The sequence below is a fragment of the Battus philenor genome, unplaced genomic scaffold (assembly GCF_028537555.1).
Source record: "Battus philenor isolate CCGP_79_NKW_IND1 unplaced genomic scaffold, ilBatPhil1.0.hap1 SCAF_15, whole genome shotgun sequence".
Classification (NCBI taxonomy): Eukaryota; Metazoa; Arthropoda; class Insecta; order Lepidoptera; family Papilionidae; genus Battus; species Battus philenor.
In genome coordinates this window covers 8,113,155-8,129,201 of record NW_027181677.1, presented here as the reverse complement: position 1 = coordinate 8,129,201, position 16,047 = coordinate 8,113,155, and the positions used below count along the sequence as shown (strand labels likewise).

The window sequence follows — 16,047 nt, the reverse complement described above, 5'->3', positions numbered from 1 at the left end:
AATCTTTATGTATTTAAAGCATACACATTTAACTACACACATAAATAAAATATGAAATTTCATTTTACAATACGAAGAAATGTAAGAAGTTACAAACTTTATATTAAAAAATTAAAAACGCTAACGATTAAGGATTAAGAGACTTTAATGACATTTTTTTTAAAAAATTGTAAGAGAACGTCTAGATGGAGGTAGCCGAAGCGACTATTTCTGCCGCGAAGAAGTGATGAGGAGCTTTAATGGGTTCGCCATAATTAGTAGCTTTATTAACTTATAAAACACAACTTAACCAGCGAGCACTAATGGAAAACAGCGCATTACAAGTCTTCATCATCATCATTATTTTAGCCTTAGATATTCAGTAAGCAATTAGCATCACTCGTCTTTCAACGACCTTAACAAGGTTCCATCTGGACGTCATAAACTACTTTGCCGGTTTGGCCCGCGAAGTGGTCTATCCGCTGAAATAGATTGGTTTCTTTGATTCGTTCTACGGACCTCCTCTTTTTTAATTCTATCGCTTGAAGCAAATTTCCATGGCTCGTTGAGCGACTGTGAGATTGCCAATGAAGCAAAGTGAGACACCCTGGCTACACAATAGAAATCAGTTCACCGTATTCTATGTAAAGTCAATGACATTTAAATTCTTCATAAACGCATTCCAAAATAAGCCTTTCCAATTTGATAAATAAACAGGACGCCTTAAGCATGTAATGGACGAACTAACCAAATTATACAGAAAACAGAGATCAATCAAGCGCTATCACGACTGCCACTGCGTGAGCTTTTACATCGGAGCCGCGCCGTTATCTCGACTATGTGACGTTAAATTTATTAATCCTTTAGCAAAAACTCGACGTTATCGAAAATTATCCAATGAAAGGAACGATATTTTGCCTCTCATGGTAAAATCCCATCAATCAAACCTTGCGCAATGGAGCCCGGAGTTTTGTGACAAATGTTTGGATGAAGCGATCTCAAATCGTTTCTAATTACCGACAACATTTGAGTCGTTGGGTTCTTGTAAAGCTGAATAACACATTATGTGGGCATTTATAAATGTCATAGTCATTATGACAATAATAGCATAATTTAATTTATTATTATTATTTATACATTTGTATTACAATTTAATATTCTTTATTGTACACGCTAAAATATACACAGAGTTTCATAATAATAAATAAAAAAAGTACAATGGATCTTATCACACGAGGAAAATCAATACAATAAAAATATAAACCTATTATCTATACCAGGGATGGCCAACCAGCGACACGCGAGACCTTAGCGGCTCTTTAAAAGATTATTTGTTGCTCACGATAAAATGTATACGAATTCCCATTTAATTCTCGTGTTATAATATTATCAGAATGAATTTTTTGAAATGACCTAAATTAATTTATATATTTTTTTTGAAAACATTATAAATAATATTATTATCTATCTTTTCGATACGTACTATATTACGCCTTCATAAAAATTGATCCACATTGACCACACCTGATCTATCTAATGCAACCACAAACTACTGTGATTCATAGTATATAATATGTAAATGGTAAAGGGCGTGTTATAATTTTTGTAAATTACAAAATATCTGCATGCTCAAAAAATTTACACGTTGTCTCTTTTATGCAAGCTTTCATTACCGTTTTTTTTTAAATTATTATATTTCGCTCAGCCAATAATGTCCTGCTGGAGGCCTTCTATTTATTTTATTGCAGTGAACAATATGGGTACTACTGATACTAAAAGATCTAGGGTCCTGTCTTAAAAATTTTCTGCAATGAAACGAATTGCAATTAAGAGGATTTTCAGTAACTTTAAAAAACATTTCACCCTCAAACTATGCAATACAGTACGAGTACACTTTTGGGAAAAAATGCATAAATTTGAGTGGGATAGTAATTATGTACAATTGAAATCGTATAAATCACCCAGGCCCGCGCCGGCTGCGTTGACGACACGCCGGAAGGCACTACGGGAAACCATGAAAAGCACCAATTTCATCGCATTGTTTTTACCTAGATATGACAATTATGTTGTGTAATTACCTACATTAAAATTGTTATAATAGAGTCGTTTTGTTAGTCAATTTATTGTAAAAAGACATAATAGTATATTTTATACAGTTATGACTGGATATTATCTGTTGTCAGCAAAAAAAAAATATACAGCTTTTCCACCTGTTTCCAACCATCCTGTGACCTCCGTGAAATATATTACATTAATTATACTTTTCCTTATGAAATGCGACAGGCCACTACTTCTGGTAGTACAAAATCTGCAGAGACAGATATTAAGCAATAATTAATGATAATATGTAGTAATTCGAATTTCGAAAACCGTTTTCTTGCTTTTTTATTATGTAATTCAGAAATCATAAATTACTTGTTACGGTATACAACAAATTTTGACAGTTTTTATATTAATTGAAAGCTTTTACACCTATAATTAAGCATCTTTTATATTATCCTGTTACAAAACATAATTTTTGTAAACCAATATAACAGTGCTGTTGTAATTGCATTTCTGTTTTGTTATTGTGTTGGTTCTAGTTTATACTTATTAATTCACGTATGTACAATAAAGTGTTATAAATATTTTATGCAAAGTACATTTGTAATGAAATCAATTTAATCCTAAACATATGTTAATGGAAAACGAATAAAATGTCTAGTAGGAAATACCTACTATTTAATAGTTAATTTATATTATTAATTAATAATTGGTTATATATGTAGTAATTAAACGTATAATTAGAAAAAAAATGTTAAATAGATACCCAAATTAATTTACTTAACTTTCACGTAATATATAAACTGAAACACAATAGTCATATAGTTAATATATATGCATAAGTCAAATATCAATTAGCCTTTTTTTAAAACATTTGTAGACACTTCTAGATAATACTGCGTTTGTAAAGTCACCCTTATAACGAAAACATCGTATGCGTTATTTTTTCATAGGGCGTCGCGTACGTCCCGATTTATCTAAATTAAATATCGCAAGCTCGCGTGGCACCGGTGTGTCCGTGCCCTATGATTTTTGTTCAAAATACAGAGTGTACTCAAAGTGGTAAGCGATTGTATTTAACAGTGACTCAATGGGTTTTATAAAAACAGAGTTTAAATTCATATTACAACGGTCTTTTTTGTTTTGTTTCTTAATGAAATAAAAAGACCAATATTACTCACCAAATACATTCGTAGTAATTTTTAACAAAAATATCATTCTGGCCAAGTTTCATATAAATACTAGCTATAGTTAAAATAATTCGACCAAATTTAAAGTATCTAAACCGTATAGTTACAGAAATATCGATGTGTTTAAGTAGTAATATTGTATAACACCTTGTGAAAAAGTTACCGCTAACAATGCGTTGAACAAACAATTTAATAATTACATGAATTTTGCTAAACGAATTTGGAAGTGATGAATTAAATGGCGTCCGTGAAAACGACTTGAGTTCAAATTGACAAATCCAACAAGACAGATTTGAACAAGCGATTCGAAGCTGTCCAAGCGAACCTCTCACTCACCTGTGGCCGGAACATGACAATATTAAATTGTCAGAATGATTTAAGTAAAACCAAACATTGCACGTACTCAGCCTCCGAGATCTGTGATTTAGCATTTCAGATACGATCACCAAGGCTATGCATTTGCATTTATGCATTCCCAGCATTCTGCTCATTGAATTGATTTCATATCATCCGTAAATAATTATGTTGTGCACCTGTTATCTTGTGATTAACTGCTTTACTAGGCCTATTTCATTTTATATAAAATATAGTTATTGTCGTTTAATGTGGGAATATTTCTGTTCATATTATAAAGCGCGGCATTTACTACCTCGTTAGTGCGCGCATAGCGCATTATTACTATATGAAAAAAAAATATTAATAGCTATCCTTATACAATGAAGTCATAAGTAATATTTCTTCATATTCAATCCATATTGAGCTCGCAGAAGTAAAAACTAGAGTTCTTAATGCCGCATACAATCCAATTCTAGTCAATAATATTTCTCGGAGATAAAACTTATAGCCAACATTAACATAATAATAGAGTCACACCGCACAATTTTCTCTTTAAAGAACGATTCACAAAAACCAAGACACTAAAGAATCTTAAAAAGTATTTATTAGCGATGAGATGACCTTAAGAGCTTTGTATAAAAACATATATAAATTTACGTCTTTTTGTACCTTTTAATTTATATAATATTATTACATCTAGCGCTTTAATCTATCATTTTAAATTTTTATTTTTAAGTTATGTATATTTATATAATAATGTTGTTATTCTATTTTTTACATATGAGACTACTTACTTAAATGACAATATATCGCCTACTTATGTTATAGATTGATGTAAGTGTAAAAATTGTAGCCACGCTTATAATGAAGTCATCATTTATTATTATAAATTGATAAATAAAGTAACTCATAACAAGAAAACGCCTCAAAATTTATTAGATCTGTTCTAACAATGTTTATCGTCTTCATTATTTATATTAAAGGAATAGTATGTGATATTTTATTTGTTCGTAAATAAAATCAGCCTGTATAAATAATGGCGTTGTAATAAGACTAGAGTCACACGTTTGGTGCGGAGGGCAGGTGACTCCAATTAACTGCCGCCCTGGACGTACGGTCGGCGGACCGTAAAGCACGCGTCGCTGTGATTACATTGACTTTAGTCTTATTTACGTTTCGCTTTGCAATATATTAACATATCTAGAGTGAACTTCTATGAGAAGCTTTTTACTCTTACCAAAATTTAAACGAGAAATATCGTCTCCGGAGCTATGTAAAGAAAAATAAAATGAAATAGTAACATTCTATAACATTTGAAACTATGTTAACTAATTAAAGCTAACTGCATCAGTCTATTGCACCTATTATATGTATGTTTTATTCCTAATTAATATTATTATCAAATACTTTTATAAATTACTTATTACTATAAATATAATCTACCTTGTAAATATTACTCTCCTTGCGAATTTTTTAACATTAATGTGTTCATTTGTTCGTATTATTATCTAGTAAATATCACTAATAACGATAGGTCTTGTACGTCATAAGTAAAATGCAAAAGAGTTCCATTTGGTTGAAAAAATAATCAAATTGAGCTCCGCTATGAAATAATTTTTAAATTTAAAGCTATGGGAGATTTAAGCGTGCCTTGATCTGAGAAAAATACACAACAAACTAGAAATTTTCTTCTAGACCACTTTCACTATTATGCCCATATCACTTAAATATTCTTTATATTGTAAACGGATTTTGTTTAAGTTTAATAAACATTTTAAATTTACTGTGTGGTAACTTAGAATTATATAGTCACCCAGAACTTATTAATTTTATGAAGCCCAGGGAAAGGTATAACCAGCTTATCTCTTTTTCTATTGTTAACCTTAAGTGCATCCATATTTTGCGTAAATTTATTAATATTCTTAAAAACATACATATTTTATAATGTATGTATATATCAACAGTGTATTTTCATTTTTTAACTTCCTTCTAAAACAGTCTATTATCTCTCAGTGTAGCGAACAGGATACGACCTCATAGAAGAATCTAAGTTAAAATACTTTGTAGATATCTATAAATACTAGTAGTGCCCAGCTTCGTGGACTTAATGAACCTACTTGTGGGTAAAATTTCATAAAATTTCATTCTTAGCTTTTTTAAAAAAATTCCTATCAAATTTCTAATCTCTATGTCTATACTATACTAAATGTAATGTAATGAGATAATACATAGGTGGAAACCTCTTACATATATATATAAATTTATTTATTTCCATTGATCAATATCAAATTTCTACTCACCAGAAGCGGGTACCACGTCTTGTAAAGGCAGCGGTGTTCGAGGGCCCAACAAAAGCTCCTGCCCGGAAACTATCTCACGAGATACTTTGTACCAAATCTGAAAGTCAGTGTAAAGTAAATTTTTAAATATGTTATTTTTACTACAAAGCCAATGTGATTGATATATAGCCAAACTCTCTAAATATTAGTTAATGGTCAATAAATTGTAAAGTATATGTATTATAACTACGCAGTATAAATACGAAATGCTGTATGTACATTTTGAAACAAATATTTCGTTCGGTCAAAAAAGTTAATTAAAAACATATAAAATTAGCTGTAATGTTTTTATTTTTTTATTTTACCATTAATCAAATAGAATGCAATGCATAATTAAATAATTAATAAAAATATTGTTTGATTATTATATTTTTAATTACCTAAAACATACGACACTAAACGAGAGACCAATAACAAGCTCCGTCATAACACAATTGCAGAGACCAACGCAAGTCGCCCATTCTTTTATACTTTTATTCATTAAGACGTGTTTTACGCGGAAAATAATTTCCAGATCCCTTTCGATGCTTACGATGAAGCTTTGGAATATCCGTCTTTAAGACAATGTAAGGAGAAATTGGTAAAATAAAACAAAACTTTTTTTTTCTTTTGAATGTCATTAATTATTTTTGGATGCTATCTTTGACATAATGAACTTTGCTACTGCCTTATAATTAAACATAAATTTTAACTATGAATTTAATTAGGTATGTATTACATGAATGAATCTGTATGTACATACAAAACATTCCATTTAAAAAGTTTTTAAAAAACATTACTTTTCTTAAAAATAATTTCCAAAATTTAAATAGTTTTTATAACAAAATCAGCATGACGAACTCATAGGGCAAATATCAAATAGCTTTTAACCTCAAAAGGGGCATGAATCTAATCATTGCATCTGTTCGTTCCCCTAACATTGACCGGAAGTGGGTCACAGTTGTTCAGGCGAGCGCCGATTTTCTGTTACCGGAAGTTGCCAACGTTCCACATTCAAATTTTATTTAGGGTAGTGACACAAAGACTGTATATAATGGGGTTGTTACGATAATGATTTGTTGATCTGTTTTCGCTAAACTATGCTAAAAGTTGAAATTTTTTTTTAGTTTCTTTATCACATCAATTCAACTTTATTGTTTTAAGAATTATCATGTATGAACTAATAAATAGATAATATCGAAGGTAAGAAATATATACTGAAAAAAAATTGTAATTACCTCACGAACAAAATAACACCGATGAGTTGAAATAATAAATGAATAAAAATCAATCTTTTATTCAGGATGGAGCAAAAATAAAAGAAGGCGGCCCCGCTTGTGTTAGTCGAGGTGGAAGTTCCAACCAGCGCCGTTGTTTAATTTTATACGTTATGTTAAACATGTATATATTTTAAAAAAGAATACCTGATTTACGTTGGTTAAAGTTGTCTGTGAATATTTTAGATCTACTTTGGGTTAGGTAAAATTTTACCACTAATAGAGCAAAAAGTAAGTGAATTATAGAGAAAAGATTATTTTCGTAATATCTGCTGAACAAGAATCACCTTCGTAAGAGAGTTTCATGCATTCGCTACCGTTTACCTATATAGCTTATTTCCATTAATGTATCATTTCATTATAATAAAAACTAATGACACCATTATGAATATATAAATAAAAGAAATTACTTGTCCCGAAAGAAGCAGGTGTTGCACGTTGACATCCTGACTGTAGCTTGTGGAGCGCACCAGTTTTAACCAATTGGTCTTCTCCGCCGTACCATCCATCCAACCTCGAATTCCATTTTTTCCAAGAACCTTAAAATAAACGAAAATATTTCACACGGTGGATTTGACTATTCAAAAAAAATATTTTTTATTAAGACTTTTATGTACATCACTGACAATAAATAGAAGAAAAAAAAATCTATTCATATGCTACAAGAGGTAGTCTTATCGCTCGAGGCAATCACTATCAAAAAACCTTCTGATGAAGATGAGAGACATGAAGGAGAGGACAGTTTAGGATGTACGTACATACAAATAAATACAATAATATACATATATACAAGAATACTTACATATACATATGTACTCATATACATAGCTATATATAAATATTTACGTGGGAAAAGTACTGCATAAATAGGAATAATAAGAAATAAAAATGTATGTGATTTCTAATTGGTGTCATAATAACTTAAAAATATTTAACATAATTTAAATTATAATTTTTGCGTAACTGATAAATTTTCATGAGAATAAATCTCATATGAAAGTTTACTAATATACATACCCTTTTTGATAATTAAATTTTTGAGAAAAAAATAATGTTAGTAGTAAAAAGTTGTACCATGATAAAATTTAAATACTTTCATATAATTATTTTCAAGAACTATTACAGAATGTGTCTCGTTTAAATTTGTTCTTTTATAATCAGTACTATTTAAAGAGAGACATATATTAAATCATTAGTAATAATGTATCTCTAGGGCAATATAAATATGTAAATCTGCAAATTAATACAAAATAAAATCTTTTCTGGCAACTGTTAACAAAATATAGTAAAAGCGCCATCTAGTCATCAAAACTAGAACTATCGTAACTCCGTGAGGGAATTTATAAATGTTTTCTGACGTAAAATTCTAGTTTTAGAGAATAAATATATATATATTTATATAATAATGTATATTTTCATATGTATGTCTTTAGACATAAATACACATTTAAGTAAATGCTCTCAGGTAAACAAAGGAAATTCAGAAAAAAATTCTAGTAACTTTTTTTTGGACAAAATTTTATAAACATTCAAATATTTTAAGACATTATTTTCATCTGCTATTTTTCCTAAAGTTTTAAATGTTTGTATAAAAATGTTAAAACAAATTTCTTTTACAGTGTCATCTAACGAATCCTATTAGGATTATATTTAAACAGAGGACAGCGGTGGTTGGCAATAGATGGCGCTATTAGTACACGTCAAGATACAGCGGGGTCGTCACAGCTTGACCATTTATCATTCTAGCCCCCATGATAATTTAATTTTCATTGTAAGTGTTAGGGGTATTAATCACTTTTGTAGTAAGGGTAGAAGATCATTTCATTATTTACAACTTTTTCAAAACTTGTTACTCGATATTTCTACATAAAACCTATATTAATCGGATTAGACAAATTAAATTATTAAAATACGCACTTTATTTACTCTCATGCTGAGAAGAATTCACAATAAATTTATGAGATTTTCGTATAGGAAACAGTTTGAAGTACGTCCATTTTACTCACTAATCTATACAACTGTATTTATTCCAAGTTTATATTCAAGGAATTGAGAGTTAGGAGAAATTGTGTACTTGTAAAAGTAATGCATGTGTGAAAATGACGGCAGCTGCAGTTGCTGGCAATGCGTACACGAACCAATCTTCGTCAACAAGCGCCCATAAGAATCTATGAGCGCTTCTTGCAGAAAATTATTATTGCACTCTTAATCACATCGCAATCGACACTAACATATTTGCTTGTTGATTAAGTAAATTTAGAGCGATAGCAGGACAATTTCTTATAAAATATGAGGACTTTATATCAAAATACTATTTAGTACTACAAGGTTACTTTATTTAATTTTTTTCATATAAATAGATGTAATCGAAGCGATATATAAAAACTGATCAGTAACAATGTTATACATACATAAGAATTGCATTTTTTTATTATTTATATATAAAGCCCAATATTAAAGCGCAGACAATTTTTTTTAGAAGACAGTGCTTACTCAATTGTTTAAGGTTGTAAAAAAGTGGTCCATATCAAAGAGGTGATTATTATGGGCTTTCATTATAGGGCGCAAAGAAGTACGCAAAGAAGTATCCAGTTCAATAAGCAGCATCACGAATGTGTTTCGGGGTACTAGGAATGTGGATGTTTAATATAAAATGTAGTTTTTTTTGAGTAAAAAAAAATGGTGCAATTTTTCTAAAGTTTAAATTAACCAAGCTAACAGTATATGCGGTTTCAGTAATTACACTAAATTTAGCGATCACTTTTTAAATATCGTAATCGAAAAAAAGACGAATCACAGACAAGGAATGACAGTTAACTAAACTAGTATTTAAAAAAAAATTATCTAACATCCGTAAGTAAAGCAAAAGCAACGTTATTTTCTAACCAAAACTATCGCAGAAATAAGAAATAAAACTACCCTTACCCAATTTTTACGATGGTGCCTAAAACAACGGGGTTTAATGCGATCGAGGAGAATTATTCAACCGTGGGGCGGACTAACCTATAATTTTGTAACAGACACTTAAAACTCCCTTTTGCTTACAATCGATTGAGTCATGATAGTCAATAACGAGCAGTATTTAATGAAGATGTGTACTCTACTGATAGAGGGTTCGGCGTGTGTAATTTACCTCAAAATTGACGTAATAAACTTGATATATACCTGAACAAAATACTTGTTCCTTCCACCTTTGTAATAATAAAACTATAAACATGTATCGACATTCATTTTATTCCTGAATTACATTTATTACAAGTACCAGGGCATTTCTTCCGATAAATATTTAAATTTAGAATTACTTAATGATTTTCTTACACATATAACCTCATAAAAAACTGGTAAACTGGTAATACATTACCAGTTTACCGGTTTTTTATTACATTTAAACATCATTTATCATTTTACAGTACATCATTTTTTTATATTGCATAAAAATCCTTTAATTAAAATTATTATATTAAACTGATTGAAAAAAAAGAGGTAATACTAGAAATATATAAGGTCAAATAAAACTATCGTAATTACGTAAACTAATAAAATATTAGCTGCAATATTAATTCTGATTCCTGTAGGAATGTTAAAGCGAAAGAAAGATCAGTTAAGAAAAATCCAACGAAAAATAAAATAAAAAGCATCTGTTGCACAATAGAAGTAACGTAACAAGTATGGATTAATCAAAGCGAGAGTTTGGAAGCCCTCCTTACGCGTCAGCGACAAGCCTTTCCGGAGCATTTATCACGTTATTAAAACTACGTCGGGTGCGTTCAGTAAAAAAGATAATTATCTTAAATCGGGTGCCTAGTCTTGCGCAGGGCTGACAACATTTTAATATGTACATCTAATCTATTTATTTAAATAAAAAAATTCACAATTATTAATTGCACATTAAAACTAATTACCATTATGGACAAAATTTCAAATTTTATTTACAATCAACCAAAAAGTGAGCTTAAAGATTAAAAATAAAAAAAACGACAAATTAACGAAATTAATGTTGTTGTACTTTAATTTAAAAATCACAATCTTATTTGATACAATATTGCAAAATTTTAGATAGTACATTTGATAATTGCAGTAATTTGGTAGGTAATCTTTGAACAGGAATAAATGTTTTTTGGTTAATATGTCGCCGCAGTAACTTCCTTTGACGGCCATTCACACAACTCCTATTACTCAGCTTTGCAAAGCTTTTTATAACACCATAGAAAAGCACAAGTTATTTCCTATTTTTATGCGTATAAAAAAAATATAGTACTTTATTTTAAATCTCAAAGAAACTGGTATCCGTTTTATTTATACATTCATTTAGAATTCTTTACTTTATTGTAAATATACAAGTTATTTAAAAAACTAAACTGAAATGAGAATGAGAATTAAAAACTACTGTCTTTAAGTTTATCCACTTCTTCAATATTTACACGGTTTAATATCGCCACAGCGATTGGGCTCGCGACGGATATATTGGCAACCCTAGCGTAGTACACGGGCGATGAGTTGGCGAGTGCCGGCGGCATCTGTAAGCCATCAGTCATCGATGAACGGTGCCCGGTCAAGGATGCGAATTGCCCGGACACTTGTTACAGTTGCACGGGTGGGGCAGCCAACCCCACCCACCATGAAATATGATTTCTGGCTTGTCCCCGACAAATATCGATGGTTCGTGGAACATATTACTAGACAATTCGCGTTATTTTCCAACGAATTACTTTATTTAATAGGGAAATTTGTTTCTTTTCAGAGGTTAGGCCTGCAACTAACTGGCGGCACTGCAAGTTAAAACACAGTTTAGCTTTTATAGAACACTTTGATAACATGACTCTGGTTAACACATACTCTTCAGCTCCAAAAATAATAAAGCTAACTGCGTCCATCGTCAAAAACGCTTTTTCATTCGATAATGGTTGCTTTACTATATGAACCAGCTTATGTATTCGAATAATTTCGTGTCATTTAGTGTTAAGAACTGAAGGTATCGCCAGCATTTCTGCCGTACGTTCCACTGTGGTAAACAAGCCTCCCCCATAGATTTTCAATAAAACTGGTCATTAACAGCATAGATCCGACATCGTCCGTTGACCTCAACAAAGTTGCCTGTCCACCTTGAAAATGTGTAAGAAGTGATATAAAAAAACTTGAAGACAGCTTTTACAGATTTGTTTCAAATCCTGACGTAATTGTGTAAATTACAATGAGTAGATATAATTAATATATGTAGACTGTATTCCCAAATTAGACGTGTCAACATTAACAAAATAATGTTTTAAGAACATCTCAATATTACGTAAATTTATTTTACGTAATATTAGCTCTGCAAATATTCTAGCTGGGTATATACTTGGCATATAAAAAATATTGTCATACTAAAAAAAAGAAAGTTGAACCGTTAATCATCCGGCTTACAAAACGACCGCCGCAGATTATTATAAAAACCGCAGCTGTAATTTAAACGTACTGCGGCAGATCTCATATTTTCGCTCGGCACGGAGATCGCAATTTCCCGGAATACTCGGAAAAGCTACAAATGTTCGCGACTCGTTCGCACTGGAAAATTACATTTCATAAATTTTAGTGACGCACCCGTATTTGGCTCTCGGAATTGTTATCGATAAATTTTATTTTATTGCATCAATTGTATATAATTATATTTATTTATTCATATATTATTAATACCTAAAAATTACAAACTACTTAGACTCTAAAACCAGTAAGAAGTTAAAATCGGGGATTTTCTTACACATGGTATTAAATACCCTGCAGAGGTAATTTGTATTGTATACATGCCTTTTCTATTTCGTACACTGCTGGAGTTGAGAAATTAATTGATTGACAAGAATATCCACGCCTTTTTAATATTTTTATGTATATCGTGCTGTTTTTAGAAGGGAGTGGTATTGAAAAGCATTGAATGGTTTACATGGGAAATGATGTTTGTGTTTCACTATTTTTCGATACTATTTATTTCAACTATTTATTTGCACATGAACGACGAAAATGAGAAAAATAATTGTAGGAAATAAACAAACGATTTCTGAAAATTTTGTTTAACAAGACATTTGACTATTAATTTTAATATTCTATTTAAAATTTTCCTAAAAATTAGGTGTTTAAGCTTGAAAAGAGCCCTAATTATAAAAACTATGCCAATGAGAATAACTATTTTAAAAATTAAAATTTAATTAAAGCTTTAATATTATATTATTATATTAGGGGGACCGGAAAGTAAAGATGTTTTCTTAAGTAAGAATCCCACGACTACATTTTAACAAGTTCTTATTTCTAATCAACGATATGTTCACCTTCGTAATCAACAACCTTTTGCCATTTAGTATACAACGTCTTTCAAATACGTAATGAATTACCAAATGACAATCAAATATTGACATGCGCAGAAACGACATTATTTTCCGGTCCCCCTAATATTTCAATATACTAGATTTTAATTTTCAAATTGTTATGGATGCGGCGAAGTAATAATATCTAATATATAGGAATATCACGTCAACACCGTGTAAAGTCACTTTATGGTAGAAAAAATTAAAATAAAGTTCTATTTAAATTAAACATCGATAGTTTATACAATTTCGACAATTCGACAGCACTGGTCGGAACTGAAGAGCGTTTCCTACCGCGGTAGCAGCAATCACGCGTCGTTGCGCGCATCACACGTCTCGTTTCACAAGATAACAATTTGTGTGCGCGCTTATTTACCCGTGCCCGCACGCTGCGCCAAATTGGATCCCGTAGATATATATTCCTATGTAGAAAAGACCTAAATTCTGTATATATACCAATGATATATGCCAATTTTCCTTTGAAGGAAACCTTTTGTGAAAATGAACGTTGATATAATGTTTTATAGTTTTATGTTTACGTAACATCACGAAAAATAATATTCTATAATTTATATAATATTCCATAAACCGTTTTAAATTTTTATAAGCAAATTGCGTCACGTATGGAATTTTCTACATTCAAGTTTTTTGTTTGCAACTAAAGAATTTAGACAAGATCCTTACAAAGCCCCACCTAATTACCTTAACAAATGACTTTAACAAACATTTCCGTCAGACTACTTCGAAAAATTTCCGCTTTGCTGCCTTTAAAAAAACACGGAAAAAGGCGGCCCCTTAACATTTTTTCCATACATCTTACACACATTTCAACGCATGTTCTTGGAGGGACGTTTCCTTCGCTTGTCTTTGTTTATCAGGCCTGGAAAACTATTACTTCCGGTGCTGTCCGCGGAAAATCAACCTCACTTTTACAAAGAGAATTTTTATTACTGCCATGATTTTATCTTTTTTTCTTTTGACACACCATTCTCGGCGGCCAGTGACAGTCAAAACACGACCATAAATTACTGCGAATTTTGAAAAGGATCACACCGTACATCACCGTCAGAGTATCCTGAACAAATTAACGAGAAATTAGTTTACCGCTGTACGGTCACGTTCCGACCATTAAGCGGAGACAAAACGACCTAATTCCTGACGCGACAACATATCCACGAACTCGGTATCATTGCGCAAAAAAATCAATAAACCATAATAATAAGAACCTTATGTCTGTCACTATAAAGATGTTCAATGTGTTTTAACAAGAGCCATGATCGAAGTTCTAAAATCTGTGGGCGTTAGAATGCGATGCCCTATTGATCTAGCATTAACGGAGCGCTATTGATAAATACAAAGAAACACAATCGTTTGTTCCGTCATCGGTGAAAACCACGCCAATACTGGTCGTGGTTGCTTTTGTTTGAAACACAATTAGGGATAGCTACGTGACATATGTATTTTGACCGTCTATTATCAAATATTACGCAGTGTTCATAGCTTCTTTCGACCCTTTCAACTGAAATTTCTAAAGTTATAATTCCTTATATTGACTGGTAACCTCTGGTACCTAATATTAGTCTGGTTTAGTACGACAAAGCAAACATGGCATTTTTGGTTCGCAGAATACGGACTTTATAGACAACCATGAGTTTTCTTTTGTACGAGTACTTCAAATATCTTATAAGTTCTACAAGTCATTAATGACCCTAAAATATATAGTTCATGAAATTAGTTATTTATTGTAATATATATTTTTATATAATTTATTAACCATAAACATCTATGATTAAATTGAAAAAAAAAACTATAAACTCTATAGTCTTTAATTAAAACTTAATAAAAACTTAGTAGTCTTATAATTAACTTAGAAATGACTTCACCAATATATAATATGTACTGCTTTATATATATTAAGCAGATAAGTGAGATATAAGTGGAAGGTGCGATATAAAAACTGTTACGTGTTACACATTAACTGACAGGCACCTTAATTTGTCAAATTTCATAGACTAAATAATACAGTCGACATATAATTCCAAATTAAACACGACATATAGCCAGCCACTCTCTCAAATAAAATTGTGCCCTACTTTTAGGAAAAACCTACACAAGTCAAAAGGTTAAATAAAAAGTATTTTAGTTAAGTAATGAATTTCATTAATATATGATCTTATTTTATATGTAGTGTATTTTTTTAAATAATAACTATACTTTAAATTATTATTTTAAACCTAAATGTTGTGAAAAATAAGTACAAGTGATTCATTGAACTTTTTATTTGTGAAAATAATTTATAAAACTATACATCCTAACTTATGTCTGTATATTAATTGTACAAATTTAATAAAATATGTATCTGTCAAAATAAATAGATTTTTAAAGAAAAAATGGTAAGATATATGTTCTCCGTACGTCGTTCACAAATGCCCTTATAAAAAGATCCTTTACCAATATAAAATAATACAAATATAAATAAATAATGACGATTTATCGTTGAAACACACTTGACGAGTAATTATTTACTATAGGAAAATAATCGTTTGCAATTTCAGACGGATTGTTCACG

General features: G+C 30.6%; 1 protein-coding gene across 2 annotated transcripts in view; it reads right to left on the bottom strand.

Moving 5' to 3' along the window:
* The window catches only part of LOC137918682 (transcription factor hamlet-like), a 123,936-nt gene that overhangs the window by 16,173 nt on the left and 91,716 nt on the right, over window positions 1-16,047 (bottom strand). For both annotated transcript variants that reach the window (XM_068761558.1, XM_068761559.1), the window contains exons 4-5: window positions 7,554-7,682; window positions 5,849-5,945 (exon numbers count right to left, since the gene is read on the bottom strand). In XM_068761558.1, coding sequence (XP_068617659.1) covers window positions 5,849-5,945; window positions 7,554-7,682 — 226 coding nt within the window. The remainder of the gene's footprint in view (window positions 1-5,848; window positions 5,946-7,553; window positions 7,683-16,047) is intronic.